Raw genomic sequence first — 19539 nt, forward strand, 5'->3', positions numbered from 1 at the left:
ACTGTTCAGAGAAATCCTGCCTCAAACACAAACACAAACACACACACAGATACAGATACACACACACACACACACACACACACACACTCATCAACAACAACAATTAAAAAGAAAGAAGCCAGCCGAGTGGTAGCACATGGCTTTAATCCCAGCACTCGGGAGGCAGAAGCAGGAGGATGTCTGTGAGTTTGAGGCTAGCCTGGTCTGTAAGAGCTAGGTCCAGGACAGGCACCAAAGCCACAGAGAAACCCTGTCTCGAAAGAAAGAAAGGAAGGAAGGAAGGAAGGAAGGAAGGAAGGGGAAAGAAGCCATGAATTTGAGAGCAAGGATATATAGGAGAAGGAAGAGAAGGAGGAAAAGGAAAAAGGGAAATGATATAATTATACATAATTTCTTTTGGGGGGGTTTGAGACAAAGTTTCTCTGTTGTAGCTTTGGAATCTGGCCTAGAACTCACTCTGGAAACGGGGCTGGCCTTGAATTTACAGAGATTCTCCTGCCTTCTGCCTTCAGGTGCTGAGATTAAAGGTATATGCCATCACCCATCAATTACACATAATTTTAAATCCTTTTTAAATTACTAAAAAGTATCTCCCCCCACAATAAAATGCAAAGTTAGGTGTACAGCTCAGTGGTACAGTGTTTACCTAGTGTGCACAGGAACCTTGGATTTGACCCTCAGTTGTACAAAACTAAAATCTATGGTCAGGCAATAGAAGCCTCTATCTTCAATCTCAACAATTAAGAGGCAGAGGCAGAAAGATCTTCACAAGTTCAAGGCCATCCAGGTCTACACAGTGAATGTCAGGCAGCCAGAGATACAGATCAAGACTCTCTAAAACAAGACCCCCCCCCAAAAAAACATACAAACATAATCTCTCTCATTCTAATAAACTACAGCACATGATTTATTAATGAGGAACTATAACCTATCACCAAAAAAACACTGAGTATATAGCAGAGGGAAGACCAATGAAGGGAATAAACAAAACTTATGAAAACTGATTCTTAGACTCTATTAACAGAATTGACTGTTCATTTTTTAGTTCTAAGAAAAGGCAGACAATAGTCCAAGTGTTAGAAATCCTTTGTAGGGCAAAGTCTAGTCACCCAACCTTACTACTTAAATATATCTAGGTCATGTTAGCACCCTGGGACACTGCAAATCCTGAACACAGGCAAGAACTGTTTTTATTCTCATTTCCAAGATCACAGGGAGGCCTTGGAACTAAAATTAGCTCTCACGTGAAAATTAGCACTTACTCATTCCATCAGTCCTTGTTGTTTGTTTAATTAACACATGCAGCTTCACAAAACAGCCTATTGTCAACAAACTTCTGATTCCCCAGAATGATTCCCACTCTGATGCAATGAATACTTTATTTGTACATCACTAGCAATGAATTTTAGAATGCATTTCCACAATCCAAGGATGACCTAACAGTCATTCTAATACTGCAGAAGCTGAACCTCAAGTGTGTCAATAAACACCAAACCTGTCAACCTTGTTGCAATACTGGTCTGTGTCACTGGATCATCAATGAGAAGCTAAAAACACTAGTCACCGAGTACAAGCAACCTTCAGTGTTGGTCTTTGGTTTAAAAACAAACCAATTAAATGTCATACTGTGTTCAAGATCAACTAACAGAGCTCATATATAAACAGCAGGCTGTTGCTATGGAGCTGGGTACTATGAAAAAGCAAAACCTAAAATTAAATCACAATGGTTTGATTTAACTTTAACAAAACAATGACAGGGGCTGGAGAGATGGCTCAGCGGTTAAGAGTATTGCCTACTTTTCCAAAGGTCTTGAGTTCAATTCCCAGCAACCACATGGTGGCTCACAACCATCTGTAATGAGGTCTGGTGCCCTCTTCTGGGCACACAGACAGAATATTGTATACATAATAAATAAATATTTAAAAAAAAACAAAAACAAAAAAACAAAGCAATGACAGGTACAGCAAGAACAGAGACATCATCACATCCTTAATATTAGCCATCTCGGTTCTATCAGGCCTCCTAATATAGGGATATCTACCTTTAATCAAATGTTTATAATAAGCTATGTATAAATTATCACTACCCTTTATAACAGCCATGCAAAACTTCTACCTCCCTTTTAGATGAAGAGACTTAGTCTCCCTAAAACTAGAAAATTACAAAACCTCAGTTGTCAAATGCCACTCAGTGCACTGGCTGGTCTTCCAAAGGACCTGGTTCAATTCTCAGCACCCACATGACAGCTCACAACCATCTACAATCCCAATCCAAGTAATCCAACATCCTCTTCTGGACTCCACAGGAATTGCATGTACAGAGTACACAGGCAAAACACCCACACACATAATATACATTAAATCTTTTGTTTAAAAGAACTAAAATAATGTCAGGTGGAGGGGGCACACACCTTTAATCCCAGCCTTTCGGGAGGTAGAGGCAGGTGGTTCTCTGTGAATTCAAGGCCAGCATGGTCTATAAAATGAGTTCTAGGACAGCTAGGGCTACACAGAGAAACTCTGTCTCCAAAAACCAAAAAAAAAATAAACCAACACTACTAAAATGAAGTGCCTGAACTGGATGTATAACCAGCCTGTAAACCCAGCACTCAGAAGGCTGAGGTAGGAGGAGGATCTCCGTGAATTTGAGGCCTGATTGAGACTAGAATGAGTTTCAGATTATTCTGTGATATTTTGAGATCTTGCCTCAAGAAAATCAAATGAAAGGAAAGTATATAGTTCAATGGTAAAACATTTGCCTAGAATGCAAAAGAGGCCCTAGGTTTGATCTCTATAACTGCAAAAACAAGTGAATAAATAAGTAAACAAATAAATGAATAAAAAAATAACTCAGGAGTCTAAGGAAAAAGAACAGTTGAAGGTCAGACAGCAAGACTGTCTTCAAAGAGAGAGAGCAGGCAAGCAAACATAAATTTTGGGAGTGGGGAGATGGCTCAACAATTATCTTCCAGGACCTGAGTTTAGTCCCAGCACTTGTATAGGTTGGTTAACAAGCATCTGTAACTAGAGCTCCAGGAGATCTGACATCCTCTTCTGATCTCAGGCACTGCATTCATGTACACAGATACACACACATAACTAAAAATAAAGTCATGGGGCTGTGACATATGCCTTTTATCCCAGCACTCGGGAGGCAAAGGCAGGCAGATCTCTGTGGTTCAAGGCCAGCCTGTTCTATAGAGCTAATCCTAGGACAACCAAAGCTAAGCAAAGATACCCTTTCCTGAAAAACCAAAATAGATAGGTAGACAGATAGACAGACAACAGACAGACAGAGAGAATCATGAAAAAAATAAAAGGAACATCTTATCAATACAGGGAATCATGAACTCTGACTAATCAAGCAGGAAAGTAGTATTCCTGCTAGAGGCAGCTAAGTCTTTGACACAAGAGAGCTGGTCTCCCATCTCCTATACCTATATATAACAGATCCCTTCTACATATGTCATACTGTAGTCTGATAGCGCTATTCACAAAACCTAAGAAATTGTGTTCTTTTTTTCTGTAAAAATATACAGTCCAGCAAGATAAGATAGCTCAGCACGAAAAAGCGTTTGTCACACAAGGCTGATGACCTCAGTTCAATCCTCCACAGGCAATGATGGGAATAGAGAACCAACTCTCAAAAGTTGTCCTCTGGAGGGGATAAAAAAATGGTTCAGAAGCTCTGCTTTTCCAGAAGACCTGGATCTCTGTGAGTTCGAGGCCAGCCTGGTCTAGAAGAGCTAGTTCCAGGACAGGAACCAAAAAGCTACGGAGAAACCCTGTCTCAGGAAAAAAAAAAATACCCTAGCCTAAGCTCCCCAAAACTGGAGATAGTATAAACGCACCAGCCACACAAGATGCCACAGTGAGAAGACAAACTCCTGAAAGTTATTCTCTAACCTCCACATATGCACCATGGCACGAAAACACACACATTCACATATAAATAAAATTAAAGAAAATATTAATGATGGTCATGTCTCTTTTATAGGCACATTTGCTTTCCTCTGTGAATGTTTTCTAATTCTTTTTTTTAAATATGTCCCAGGCATGAAACAGCTTTAGCTACCAAGCCAGGCATCAAGCTAGGAAGAACAAAGAACTGCCATCTGCTCTGCCCATGACTGATGTAAGAAGACCACCACCAACAAGGTGTCTCTTTGCCCACTGCCGGGGGCAATTCTTTTTATCTAATATAAAATAGACACTTTGAAGGGCCAGCAAGATGGTTCAGTGGATAGGGCTAGTTGCTGTTACGTATGACAATTTGAATTTGAGCCCCAGAATCCACATGCTAGAAAGACAGGACTCCCACAAGTTCTCTGATTTCCACACATGCTGTGGCACATGACCGCACTCATGCACAGACACACACATACATGTATAAACAAATGTTAACAAAAACTTTAATTTTTAAAAATTGTATGGCTGTCTAGCTTGCATGTATGCATGCATGACTATCCATCACATGTGTACAGTGCCCTCAGAGACCAGAGAAGGCATCAAATCATCTGGAATTGGAGTTAGAATGTTGTTAGCCACCAAATGGCTGCTGAGAACCAAACTCAAGTCCTCTTTAAGAGTAGTAAGTGCTCTTAATCACAAGTAATCTCTCTAGTACCATTACTAAAATTAAAAACAAAAACTAACTTTGCAGGCTGGGCATGGTGGCAGGCCAGCTTGGTCTACATAGGAAGTTCCAGGACATCCAAAGCTACAGAGAAACCATCTTAAAAAAACCCAAAACAACAATAATGATAATAAAATATCCAATTCAAAGTGTAAGATAAAAACACACAGATTTTCATGTGAGACTACAAAACACTCATTCTCAGTGCTCCAGACCACACTGACTTTTAAGAAGCTGTAGCCTAACACAATGACGTATGCCTTTAATCCTAAAACCCTGTCTCAAAAAAAACAAACAAAAAGAATACTTGCTGCTCTTATAAAGCATCTGGGTTCAATTACCAGCAGCCATACAACAGTTCACAACCACATATAAGTCCTGCTTCTTATTTTTGCAGGCATTATACATACATGGACACTTACTTACATGAAGGAAAAACACTCATAAACTCATAAATCAATCAATCAATCTCTCTCTCTCTCATACACACACACACAGACACACCCACACCACACCACACCACATCACACCACACCACACCACACCTTACTCAGGATGGGGGAATAGCTCAGTGCAGAATGCTTGCTTCACAAGCATAAAATCCTGTATTAAGTCCCTGCAGCACAAATTAACCAATTCTCTTCAGGCTCATCCATATGAAGAATCACACCTATGAATTATTAGAATGTTATACAGTGCTTTTAAATTTTTATTTATTATGTGTGTATGTGCATGTGCCATGCTGTGCTTGTAGAGGTCAAAACAATCTGTGGGAGTCGATTCTCTTCTTATACCATGTGAGATCCTGGGTAATGAAATTCAGGTCTTCGGGATGGTGTCAGGTCCCTTTAACCACCAGCCAACTCTCTGGCCCCTAAATGTTCTTTGTTTTCTTTACTTTTCTTCCTTTCAGTTACAACCTACCCTCCTATATCCACACCTGTGCACAGTTCTCCAAACCGACAGCATCTACTTCCTATATACGGAATTCTTCACTTCTCTTCAACCTTCAAAAAAAACAGCCACCCCAACACCCCAATACCATTGTGCCCCTTTCCTTGAACTTATTTTCCATTGCCTATGAACTATTCCATTCATGCCAGGTGGTGGTGGCACACACCTTTAATCCCAGCATGGGAGACAGAGACAGGTGGATCTCTGTGAGCTTGAGGCTAGCCTGGTCTACAAAGTGAGTTCCAGAATAGGCTTCAAAGCTACAGAGAAACCCTGTATTGAAAAAAAGAGGGAAAAAAAAAGTTGGGAAATATTCCATTCAAGTATTCCCAAATCCTCAGATCTAATATGCACAACTGAAAACAGCAACTTCCTAAAATCAGTTCATTCTGTAATCTGTAGGCTTATAAATGCTACTACCTTTCCTCTGACTACAGGAAGAAGACCTCAGGCTCCATACTTGGCTCTTTTCTTCCTAATTTCTACCACATATTACTAACTGTACCTCGGAATTTCTGAGCTTTACTTATTGCCTACACATAGGCCACTAATATACTGATATATCTGGGATACTAAAAACATTTCTGGGGCTGGAGAAATGGCTCAGCAGTTAAGAGCACTGGTTGTTCTGCCAGAGGGCCCTGGTTCAATTTCCAGCACCCACATGGCAGCTCACAACTGTCTGTAACTCCAAGTCTGACCAGAATTACTTACAGGTAAAGAATCAATGCACATAAAAATAAATATTAAAAAAATTACTTGGGGCAGTTAAAGAGCACTGGTTCCTCTCCCAGAAGACCCAGGTTCAACTAACTGGATTCTCAGCATTCAAGTTCCCAGCACCGACATGGCAGCTTACAACTGTCTGTAACTCCAGCTTCAGGGGATCTGACATCCCTTCTGGTCTCTATAGAGACCAAGTATGAACATGGTGCAGACATACACACAGGCAAACTGCCCATACACATAAAAAAATAAAATAATAATTAAAAAGAAAAATTTCTAGTTACTTTAATTCTCTCTTCAATCTATTGTCTACAATGTTCTTAGAATGTATCCATTTATGAGATGGAAAGATGGCTCAGCAAATAAGGGCAGGAGCTGTCCTTACAAAAGACCCATGTTCAATTCCCAGCACCTACATGGTGGCTCATCATCATCCGAAACTCACTCTAATTCCAGGGCATCAATGCCCTTTTTCTGACCTTAGGAGGCTCTTACACACACATAATAGCCATACATAAACACTAATCTCAGGTGCACATGCATACACATAGAACAAATAAAAACAAAACAGAATGTATCTGTTTAAACATAATCCTGAACATATGATTTGCCTATCTTAAAATACAGAAGTTAAGCTGGACATGATGGCACACCATTGTAATCCCACCAGAGGCAGGCAGATCTCTATGAATTTGATACCAGCCAGGGCTAAAACAAACAAACAAACAAAAAAAAACAAATAAAATCAGAGGCTAGACATGGAAGACACATGTAATTTCATCATTCGGAACACTGGGGCAGAATAATTGCTAGTACAAGACTAGCAATAGCAAGTTCAAGAACCCTTTCCCCCTTCCACCATACAGAGTGACAAACAGAATTAAGGCAGACAGTAAGGCACTCTGCTTAATTCAGAGGAAATTTATATATATTCACAAAGACTATACTCTGAAAAGGCATCATATGCAAAACATGCTGCCAAATTCAGTGCAAGTTAAGAACTATGTTATAGGGGCAAAATTAAAAGAAATGTGTCGTCTCAGTTGTCCTAGAACTAGCTCTGTAGACCAGGCTGGCCTCGAACTAACAGAGATCCACCTGTCTCTATATCCCAAGTGCTGGGATTAAAGGTATGTGCCACCACTGCCCAGCTGTAACAAGACATTCTGCCATTCACTGAACACTGAATCACATAGAGTATAATCCTATTTGGAGTTACTTTGGCACCTCTGTTGTAGAAGCATTAAGTTGGCCATTAAGAGGCTCTCTAATTTTTAGACTTGGTAGATTTAAAAAATTGACCCCCAGGATGGATTTGTCACAGGAGACATTCCATGAAACGCACATGGTCAGAACTCAGATCTTCTGTTGGTCCAGCTTGCTTCCTACCACACCATGTCCACTCAGATACCACTAGATTGATACATATTGATAACTTTCCATGTATTACCTACCTTACTCTCCCATTCAGATTTATTTGAATATGCTGCTTAAAATCTGGATATTTGGATGCCAGATATGCAAAGTCAGGTGGCTTGTCCTTGTATCTGTTTCTTGCGTGCATTGATTTGCTTAGAGCCATCTTTAAAGAGAGAGGGAAGAGGGGATATGAGAGAGACAAAGAAATCATATTTATTTCAAAAGCATTAGTGAGGAAAGGAGTACATACATGCCCATAATACCAGTACTTGAGAGGCAGAGGCAGGAGGATTCCAGTAAGCTTGAAAGATCAACCTCAGCTACATAGTTCCAGGCCAGTCTGGCCTACAATTGAGACCTTACCTCTAAAACAAACACACACACACACACACACACACATACCACATACACACAAATAGTAAGGCAAGTAAGCAGTGCTCTTGCTGCCACATGCAGGACCCTCCCCAACTAAGGGGATACAGTTTATCACTAGAATACTTGCCAACACACTCAAGACCCTGGGTTCATTCTCCAGAATCTCTCTCTCTCTCTCTCTCTCTCTCTCCAGAATCTCTCTCTCTCTCTCTCTCTCTCTCTTTCTCCCCCCCCCACTCACACACACACACACACACCTAGAAACTCACAGTTTTTATTCCCTAGGATTCACATGCCCCTTACAGATATCTGGTTAAAAAGGAACATAAACTGAGGACAGGACCCAAGGCCCCAAGATTATCAAAGGGAAATGTGTTCTTTCTTCATGTAATACTGTAGAGCAACAAAAAGAAAGGCACTCCTCTAACAAATTCGAGGTATTGATACATTAGGACTCACCAACACATAAAAGAGGGTATTGCTGACAGACATGTAATCTGAACATATGTAACCCAAGTTAAATTACAGTCTTGGCCAATCTGGTTCATTTTCTACCCTACTTATTCGATCGTAACAGATGCAGTCAATATAAGTCACTCCTTTGATTAACTTCTGGGAGAAAAAAATTTTTTTCACCAGGAATTTAACCCAGTGTTTCACACAAGTTCTACCAAGGGGCTGCTATACCCCAGATGAATTAACTTCTGGATATTTAGTTACATACCTATCTATTCCATTCCTCAAAGCTAACTGGATGTCAGCTCTTGCCTAGCACTCAATTTACTCTGTTCCTGCCACACTGGCCTATTAGCCATTTCCTGATCAAGTCAGGCACATTCACGCCTTAGGGCTACTTATTTGTACTTGTCTTTTTATTGTTTTTGTTGCTCAGACAAGGTCTCCAGTAGCCCACACTGGCTGGGAACTCACTTACAAAGGCTACTCATGAATTCCTTCTCCAGAGTGCATCATCACGTGGAACTTGCACCTGCTGCTATTCAACCGTCATGGATTGCCCTCCCCCATACAGTGTATGAAATGTACATACACTGAACATATCCCAACCTTGTTAGGTGTTTGGTCAAACGTCACCTTCAGTGACTAGAACACACTTTATCATCTTCCTAAGCTACTGTCTTTTGAATTTCCTCACTTAAGATTCTCTACATGTTTGTTTTAATTTTTAAAACTTTCCCTACAAGCAAATTCCATGAGGGAAAACTTTGTTCGCTGAGGTACCCCAATACTTAACAAAGGATCTGTAAGAATAGTTACTCAACTATTTGCTGACTGAGGAGAGTATGAAATTGCCTGGAGATGTACCTCAGAGTGATAGAGCATTTGCCTAGCACGTGCAAGGCACTGGGTTCAGTCATCAACACCATAAGCCAATGACTACCAAATACTTTTCACCGTGTATAAGCCATTGAATCATAACACTCTCTTTCCGAATGGGCAGCCCAGGGAGTCTCAACAACAGCTACAAAAAGGCTCAGATGAGCGAGTCCAAAAACCAAAGACCTCGAGGGTTGCCTTTCTCTTGACCCGTATCTCTTCAAACACCATTTCTTCTCATGCATAACCCTATAGGATAGTCTAAATTCGGCTTTTAGAACATCAAACTCTGGGGGCTGTAGAGATGGATCAACGGTTAAGAGGACTGGTTGCTCTTCCAAAGGGCCTGGGTTCTATTTTCAGCACCCACATGGCGACTCACGACCAATTCTAACTCAGCCCCAATGGCATCGTCCTCTTCCGGCCTCTGCCGGTACTTGTGCTCGTGCTGCGGACATACGTGCGTTCAAAACACATACATATAAAGTAAAAAAAATTTAAAAAGTGTTTTAAAAAAGAACAGCAAACTCAACAGATGCCTCCCGCCACGACCTCAACACCTCCGTTCTATGTCCATGACCCCCCGTCACTAATCTGACTTTTTCTCTAGTTCTACCGCCTCTCGGGCTCATCCACGCCTTCTTCCCGCTTCGGTTTCAGGGCTCTCTAAGTATCAGCCCAGGAGCAAGAAGGGGCTCTCTCCTTCAACTCCTCCCACCTACCCACCCCACCGCCTGCGTCGGAGCACACAGCCGCCCAGGGTCCCCGGCTTCAAACCCCAATTAAGCCCCTGAGGAGCCAAGAACCAGTGGATAAAAGCCGGTACTGGTTAAGCAACTAATGAGCGCAAGCTGATAATTGATTTCTGAACCTCGCACCTCGTATGCCAGTGTAGGAGCCGGACGGCGTGTATGGCTGGGCTCCGCACAAACGCAGGATCCTAACCCACTCACACAGCGAAGCGCCTAGAAACGCAGATGCTACGCTCCCAGAGCGCCGCCATCTTGTGAAGCCAATCGGCGGCGTGATTGGGCAAGCCATTCTCGCGAGACCTATGGTCTAGCCTGAAGAAGAAAGTAACTGTCGCGATACCTGGAGTTTGGGGCGCGTTTTCCACGAGAACGTGGGGGCGTGGTCGCAAGCAGAGCGGTTGTCGGGGACCAGGTCGAGAGGTGTACTTGCCGTTTTATTGTTGTTGGGCTGCTTGTGTCCTGTTTAGTTTTGGTTGCGACGGAGCTCCACTGTAATCCAGTCTGGATCCAGTCTGGCCACGAACTCGGGGCCACCCTCCTGCTCTGGCCTTCCTGACCTGGGATTACAGGTGTAAGCTACCCCACCAAACTGGAAACTTTTTTTCTGAGTAACTTTTTTCAGCTCGCTCCAGGCTTACTAAATCATACCCTCTAGGTTAGGACAGGAAAAAGGAAAGCTAGAATAGGAGAATCTTAGGTTTGGTGGCAATTAATAGTTATTGGATAGCAAGTCTGTCTATGTGATGACACAGTAGTTTCAGATAAACCTATGAGATGGGCAAAATCAAAATATAATAGTAATAATTGTGTCACAGCTCAGATGGAAAGGGATCCTGGCAGGCAGGAGCCAGGGAATGCTGAGTATTACAGCTCGGGTGGAAAAGTGCTCTGGCAGTCTGGACCAGCAATAGCACAGGTCACAGGAAGTGACAGCTCTGCTCCGGCTGGAGAGTGCTTTCCCCATTACAGCTTGGCTCCAGTGTTCCAGAGTGTAGCAACTCCGCTCCGCTAAGGGAAGGCTTCCCCAGCGAAAGTGTTACAGTCCCAGTCCACTCCATCTCTGCTCCTGTAAAAGAAGGTCTTCACTCAGACCTCGTCCAAGAGATTTCTTAAGAGGAAAGAATCCAGGAGAGTGGATAGCTCTACCAGGGTGGAAGAAGAGCAACCACAAAAAGCACTGGTACAGGGCTTATATAGGGGTTCTTAGGGGCGGGGTTTTCCTAGGGAGATGATGGGTTGGTTAGTTTTCCCCTGCTCAGGAATTGGTTAGTTTAATTGGTCAAGGGCACAGATGGCTGATTTCAGAGCCAAACTGTGTTTCTTTCACTGGCCTTTTAAAGCTTTTTGACTCTAGGGCTCATTTCTTTCACTGACTCTGATTCTGTTCTAGGGACAGAGTATATTTCTTTGGCACCGGTTTCAGAGTCAGGGTGCATTCCTTTGGTTCTGGGTTCCCTGGCTAAAACATTTCTTTCACTGGCTCTGATCTCAGAACCAGGGGCTCAGTTTTCAGCGCCAGGTTGGGTTTCTTTGGCTACCCCTTTTACCCAACAACAACAACAATAATGATACCGATACTTAGAAACTGCTTTGGGGTTGGGGGGCAGAAACATGGCTCTGCTCTTAAGAACACTGGCTATTCTAACAAAAGACCCAGGTTCAATTCCCAGCACCCACATAGTAACTTAAAGCCAGCTGTAACTCAAGACCCTAGTGCCCTCTAGAGGCATGAAGCATGTATGTGGTGCACAAACATGCAAGCAAACACCCATGCACATAAAAATAAACCCTTTTTCTTTTTTAGATGGGAACTGCTTTGCCTAAAAAGCATTGAGTTCTCATTTGAATTCACAAAGTAAAAGGATAACAGCCTGCCTTGATTTTTATATCTATCACCTTTAGGCATTTAATTGCCAACTTTTACAATATTCTGTTCCAGATTGTCAAAAAGGTGCTTTAGTTGTATCACAAAATGTCAGTTTTGTATTGCATTCCTGGAACAACAGGAATGATCAATAAATACTTTAATGAAGCAATGCTAGGCAGTAAACAGAAGTTTCTGTCCCACCTGGTCCCACAACCGTTCAGTCCCAAATAAACACATAGAGTCTTATATTAATTATAAACTGGCTGGCCTATTGCTCAGGCTTATTATTAACTAACTCTTACAATATAAGTTAACTCATAATTTTTATCTATGTTTAGCCATATGACTTGGTTCCTTTTCTCAGTAAGTCAGATTCTTCTGCATCTGGCTGGTGACTGCATCTCTGCCTTTTCTCTTCCCAGAATTCTCCTAGTCTGGTTGCCCCACCTATACTTCTTTCCTGGCTTCTGGCCAATCAGCCTTTTATTAAACCAATACAAGTGACAAATCTTCACAGTTTACAAGAGCATTATCCCATTGTACTAGGCCTCAAAGAACAAGACTCCCTTCTTCTTCACAAGCTAAGGGCACATATCTGCATAGATGAAGCCATATGCTGTAGCAGGAATAGTTGTCCTAAAGGAACCAACTGCTTCTCTCAAGCAATAAAGACTTTGAGCCATTTTTCAGAATCAAAATGTGATCAACTAGACCACTTTGACCTTGGATACTTAATTAGCTGTGCTAATACCCCCCTCAATTGTTCCATCCCCAATTGTTCCTTTATCTCTAACCCTGAGTATGGTATCCTAGGCCTGTAAATCCAGCCTTTGGAAATGAGTTCATCCCTGTAATACATAATAAGACCAGCCTGGTCTACATGGGACCCTGTTCAAAAAGCCAAAGCAACAGTATACCATTAGGTCAGTGATAGAGTACAAAGGCTGTGCACACTAACACCATGTATATACGTGTGTGTGTGTGTGTGTGTGTGTGTATCATAGCTATGAAATGTGGGCTGGAGAAATGATTCAGCACTTAACACTTGATGCACCATAATGAAGTCCAGAATTTACACCCTATCATCCACATAACAAGCAAGGGATACCAAAGGCTTTGCTGGCTTCCAACCTAGTTAAGAAACAGGAGCCTGAAGTTCAGAGAGAGACTGGGCCTTAAAGGAATATGGAGACAGTGATAGAGGACATCCGGTAGCCTTTTCGGGCTTCCACACATGTACACGCACACACACGTGCTGGAGTTAAAGGAATGCACCGCCATGCCCAGTCACAAGTTAATTTTGTATGTATAGATGATTTGCTTGCATTTGTCTGTGTACCACATGCATACAATGTCCATGGAGACCAGAAGAGGATGTCAGGTCCCCAGATCCCCTTGGAACTGGCCTTAGAGATAGTTGTGAGCTGCCATGTAGGTGCTGAAAATTGATCCTGGGTCCTCTAGAAAAGCAGCCAGTGCTCTTAAGTACTGAATGTCTCCAGCCCCTAAATAAAATAAATTTTTCGTTTCTTTGTTTGTTTTTCGAGACAGAGTTTCTCTGTGTAACCACTCTAGCTGTCCTGAAACTAGCTCTGTGGACCAGACTGGCCTCAAACTCATAGAGATCCACCTGTCTCTGCCTCCCGAGTACTGGGATTAAAGGCATGTGTCACCATCACCCAGCTAAAATAATTTTTTGCAAAGAAAAATAAAACTTCATTGGAAAACTATACCACTCTGTAGCTAACCAGACTTCTATGCAACTCTTTTCAGTCTCTCTTGGTCCTTACTGCCCTATGAGAGGCAGTAGAAGTAGGGGGAAGATCAGAAGAAAATGAAGGCTGTTATGTCCTTCACGGAAGAGCTGTTGGGAGGGTGACTGAAGCTGCCTGGAGATGCCCTTGGCCTCACCTCTGGTGTAGCAGTCCCCAGAGCATCAGCTCCCAAATCGGAATGTGTATGTCACCTGGGGAACTCGTTATGCAGAAAGCTCCAGAACAGCAACCCTGAGAGTAAAAGTCAAAGGATCTGAGAATGTACTTAGTCTGCAGAACCCTATCAGATTCTGACAGAGGTACATTCTCTGGTGTAACTAGTTCTGTCATGTGGACCATATTTCAAGAAACACAGACAGAGAGCAGAGGCAACTGTGTTCTCCTGAGAAGCAGGAAAGGCTATTGCAGGGGTGATGGGAAAATTAATCATCTTCAGTCACCTCAGGAGACGAGGCTTTAGGCTGCACTCTGGGGTGGAAAACAAGAACAAAATGCACACAGAGGATCCTGGGGTTCTGAAGGATGCATGAAAAGACCTCCATGACTGGCCTTCCCTTCCCTCCCTTGGTGCTCAAAGTGTTCATTTAGAGCTACGGGGTATAGAAGAACACCTGGGCAGATTCACTGGGGCCTTTAAAAGGACTTGGCTCCGGCTGAGAAAGATGAGAGACAGCTTCCCTATGGGCACCAGCAGAGACATCCAAACCAGGAATGCTGATGGAAGTTGGGAGAGCCACTTCAGGAGTGTGTGCTGCGACAGGAACACTAGTGGGGGCATACATTGATCCACCAGTTCCGAAAAGTGACTGGACCCCATCGTGTTATTCCTGGGTATATATGCCAGAGAAACAATTCTTTTCCATGAATCCAAAAAACCTAAAGATCCAGGATGTTCTTAGCAATATTAATCAAACTAAAAATCTATAAAGTATACTAATACCCTTGGGCAGGTAGATAAATTGTGCTACAATACAAGAATTTATTCCATGCATGTTTCAAATGAATGGAACTACATACTACATGGGCAAAGAATAATAAATTATGCTTACAAACCTTATAAATTATAGAATAAATGCATTTGTGTTAAATTACAAAATGAGCAAAGTAGAAAATGTATTGTTTGGGAACTGTGAAAAATATAGAGAAAAAAATGTAAAGAAAAGCAAAAAATCATGGGACAAATTCAAAATAGTGGTTACCCTGCATAAGGCAGGAAACAAATGCTTTAGATCTCTTAAGTGTCAAACCATACGTGTCTGTTTTAGTCAGTATATGATCTATGTATACATACTGTGTAGCCTTTGGGCTATCTATTTCAATATTAAAAAAAAAAAAAACCTAGCCCGGTTGGTGGCGGTGCACACCTTTAGTTGTGAGCCACCTTTGTGTGTGATGGAAACCAAACCTGGGTCTCCAGGAAGAGCAGCCAGTGCTCTTACCCTCTGAGCTGTCTATCTAACCCAGCAGTTCTCAACCTGTGGGTTGCGACCCCGTTGAGGTTCAAAGGATACTTTCACAGGGATTACATATCAGATATGATTCATAACAGTAGCAAAACAACAGTTATGAAGTAGCAACAAAAATAACTTTATGCCCTGTCTCGAAAAACCAAAAAAAAAAAAAATTAATCCCACTTATTTCCAGGCAGAGTCAGGTAGATCTCTGTGAGTTCGAGGCCAGCCTGGTCTACAAAGCGAGTTCCAGGACAGCCAGGGCTGTTACACAGAGAAACCCTGTCTTGAAAAACTAATAATAATAATAATAATAATAATAATAAACTTTATGGTTGGAGGTCACCACAGCATGAGGGTCAAAGCAATAGGTTAAAAAAACACTGATCTAGCCTCTGTGCCTCTGTTTTTGTTGTTCTTAAAACAGAGTCTCACTAAGTATTCCTAGCTGACCTAGAACTCACAAAGATCTACCCTACCTGTCTCTGTCTCCCCAGTGCTAGGATTAAAGGAATGTGCTGCCATGTCCAGCTTTGAACTTTAAAAAAATATTTATTCTTTTCTGTATGTATATATAATGTATGTTTATGTGTGGTGCACATGAACCTTGATGGAACACATGTGGACATCAGATGCCAACTTGTAGGAGTCTGCTGTCTCTCTCTACCATGTGAATTCTGCAGATCTGAACTAGGGTATTAGACTTGGCAGCAAGCAGGTTCATATGCTAAATCATCTTGATGGCCTCAACTTTGAATATCTGATCTTTCTGTCTCCACTTCCCAAGTAGTAGGATTACAAATACGTAGCCAAAAGCCCAGCTTCTGAGGTGCTATGGGTCCAACCCTAGGCTTCATATATGCTAAGCAAGCACCCTATCAACTGAGCTGTATATATCTCCATCCTGTATTCAAAGATTTTTATATATTTTCATTAATGTATTGATTTGTGTGTGGGATGTGTGTGTGTGTGTGCGCGCGCGCATGTAGGTGTTTTTCCCTGCATGTGTGCCTATGTTGTACTTTTATGCCTGGTGCCATTGGACACCAGAAGAGGGCATCAGATACCCTGGAACTGGAGTTACAGATGATTGTGAGTCCCATGTGGGTGCTGGGAATTGGACCTGGGTCCTCTAGAAGAACAGTTAGTAGTGTGAACTGCTGAGCCATCTCTCCAATCTCTGGATTTATTTGGTATTTTAGTCTGTGTGTGGGTGTGTCTGTGAGTCTGTGTGTAGTTGTATGGATCTGTGCATGTGCCCACAAAAGCCAGAGGAACTGAATCTCCCTAAAACTGGAATTACAGATGATTGTGAGCCCCCCCCCCCACTAGTTACCACAACATGAGGAACTGTATTAAAGGGTCGAAGCACTAGGAAGGTTAAAATCCGCTGACCTAAGCACAGAGTGGTTGTGGTGGCCTATCTATAATTCCAGCCTGAGAAGTCAGGACAGGGCATGAGACTAGGCGTGTCTGTGAGCTCTAAGTTTGACTGACAGACCCTACCTCTGTAAATAAGGTGGAGGAGTGATGAAGGATATGACATCATCTCCAGGTGCCAACATGTGCACACACATACACATTTGAATCATGCATGCACACATCTACATCACGTAAGAGCACATAAAAATGGAAAAAATTGGAGATAATTATGGCATTTTTTTTTTCAAGACAAAGTTTCTCTGTATAGTCCTGACTGTCCTAGAACTAGCTCTGTAGACCAGGCTGACCTCTAACTCACAAAGTTCCTCTGCCTTCTGAGTGCTGAGATTAAAGACATGCACCATCACCACCTGGCTTTTTTTTTCATGATTTTTTAAATAAATAATATAAAAAGAAACGTTGGGCTGCCAGTGTGCACCTGTAATTCCAAAATGTTAGAAATGGAAGCAGAGCACCAGGAGTTCAAGTCCATCTCCGTTGCAGAGAAAAGTGGGCTGTCAAGATGTTTACCAGGAGGTAAACGAGCTTGCCTTACAAGCCTGATGAGCTGAGCTCTGGAACATGTTTTTTGTGTGTTTTTTTTTTGTTTTTGTTTTTTTGAGACAGGGTTTCTCTGTGGCTTTGGAGCCTGTCCTGGAACTAGCTCTTGTAGACCAGGCTGGTCTCGAACTCACAGAGATCCACCTGCCTCTGCCTCCTAAGTGCTGGGATTAAAGGCGTGCGCCACCACCGCCCGGCTCCTGGAACATGTTTTTAAAAGGCCTCAAGAGGTGTTCCATATGTGTAAGCCCAGTACTCCAGCGAGAAGGAAAGCAGAGATGACACAAAGGTTTTGGAGAAGCTTGAGAAGGTCAAATGGCAGCTACCTGGATCGTGTAGTGTGGCCTCGGCAAGGTGGGAGTGATAACCCCCGGAAGCCATCCAGTCATCTTCTAATTTGTTGTTGTTGTTGTTGTTTTGTTGTTGTTGTTGTTCTTCTTCTTCTTCTCCTCCTCCTCCTTCTCCTTCTTCTGTTTTTTGACCTGGAACTCACTCTGTAGACCAGGCTGGCCTCACACTCACAGAAATAATGCCTGCCTCTGCTTCTTGCGTGCTGGGCTTAAACGTGTGCACCACCACTGCCCAGCTGTCCTCTCCACTGTCAGACTTCTTATACTGCCCTGGTGGTATGCGCTCACCTACACACACGCATACACAAATAAGTAATGCAGTAAAAAAATTAAAAATATATCCACATAAATAAATAAGACAGACTGGATATGGTAACACCTGCCTGCAAACCCTGCATTTAGGAGATAAAATATGAGATCAGTTCAAGTTCATTCCTAGCTACATCGTGAGTTCAAGGTAAGCCTGAAATAGAAGAAGAGAATCTGTGTCTAAAAATACAAATAAAGCCTTCAGTCAGATGTGGTAGTACACACCCACAATCATGGCACTTAGGAAAGATAGGCAGGAGGATCATAAATTCAAAGCCAGCCTAGGCTACACGGCAAACTCTAAGCTGGCAGGAACAGCATAGAAAGACTGTCACAAAAACAAACCAGGCCTGTGGAATGGTTCAGTTATCTTGTTAAAATTCCATGAGAAGACAGCAACCAAATCTATCTCTTCTAAGTTCCTCATGGCAAGCCGAGGCACGTGCCAACCAGAGTTGACTATGGGAGCCAACATGTTCTTTTGGACTTTCTTACAGGGCAGAGATAAGGGGTTACTGACAGGGGTATGGGTGCTCCTCCCCGCAGCAGGCTACTCCTGGAAAGTATTTGCCCAGCAGGAATGAGGATTTCCCCATAATGAAAGAGATGGAGCCCCTCTTCCTATAGTTTCCCAGCTTCTCCTGGAGCCCACATGCAATTAAGGCAGTTGCATACAACAAGTGGTAGGGAGTGCCAGAAACTCAGGTAAGGGCCTCATGACCCTCCCAGTCCTTCCACAAGGGGATGGAAACAGTCAACAAGCCCAGCTGGGACAATCTTTTTGCAAGGGGGCACAGCTGAACTCCCCAAGATGGTGGTTACCTGACCCAGAGGAGAGCCACGTACAAGTCGGTAAAAGTCCTTGTTATATAAGCCTGACGGCCTGAGTTTGGCCCCCAAGACCCACATAAAAGTGGACAGAGAGAGAGCTGTCTCCACCAAGTTGTTCTCTGACCTCTGTACACTAACCTTATTTACCCATCGTTTATACATTTTTTTTAAAATTCTTAAAGGTTGCAACTGAGATGAACATATAATAAATTACATAAAAGAATACAGTCATGGGAAAAAAAATAATACAGTCATCAGATGTGAGCTGAACCCATCAGGTTTGCTGGAGTGCACACTGCGAGCCCTGTTCCCAGACACTGCTGCAGGAGTTCTGGGGTGGGAATCTAACAAGTTGTGTGCCTTCTTTTTTGTTTTCAGTTTTTGTTTTTTTCTTGTTTTTGTGTAGGAGTGAGGCAGTGTCTTACTTACCATGTAACTCTGGGTAGCCTGGAACTCACTGTGTAGACCAGGCTGGCCTCCAATGCAGTACCTCCGGAGTGACAGGATCAAGCCTCAGCTGGTTCAGCTGCATTCTTAGCAAGCACTGGTGAGACTGGTGACCCCAGAACCGTACTTTGAAAACCGATGACTTATTCAGCTACACAAGTGCCCTCTCTTTCCCATAAACAAAGGCTCACACTCATCAACTCCACCATTTCTTGGCTCATCACGTCCATGACATCACCCAATATTTACCGGCCAGGCAGGAAGAATGAGATAACTGCTGACTAACGTAGAGCCACAGAGGACAGAGTTAAGCAGGGCCTGTACAGTCC

The 19539-nt window shown here is 42.7% G+C and overlaps 1 protein-coding gene and 1 non-coding gene across 4 annotated transcripts in view; both read right to left on the minus strand.

The window, feature by feature from the left end:
- Positions 1-19209, minus strand: part of Mettl16 (methyltransferase like 16) — a 66996-nt gene extending 47787 nt beyond the window's left edge. The window contains exons 1-2 of one of the 3 annotated variants that reach the window (XM_041664938.1): positions 19193-19209; positions 7771-7898 (exon numbers count right to left, since the gene is read on the minus strand). In XM_041664938.1, the coding sequence (XP_041520872.1) occupies positions 7771-7898; positions 19193-19195 (131 nt within the window). In that variant the 5' untranslated portion in view covers positions 19196-19209. Of the gene's footprint in view, positions 1-7770; positions 7899-9433; positions 9455-10323; positions 10460-19192 lie in introns of those variants that run through there. The other 2 variants (XM_041664939.1, XM_041664936.1) reach the window with 2 other exon arrangements.
- On the minus strand, positions 4042-4185 carry LOC121457207. The gene has a single exon (XR_005975706.1). It is a non-coding gene; the product is annotated as a small nucleolar RNA SNORA48 (small nucleolar RNA).
- Positions 19210-19539: the final 330 nt, after the last annotated feature.

Source organism: Microtus oregoni, unplaced genomic scaffold (genome assembly GCF_018167655.1).
Source record: "Microtus oregoni isolate MIOR12 unplaced genomic scaffold, Mior012 000015F_ref0000493, whole genome shotgun sequence".
NCBI classification, from domain to species: domain Eukaryota; kingdom Metazoa; phylum Chordata; class Mammalia; order Rodentia; family Cricetidae; genus Microtus; species Microtus oregoni.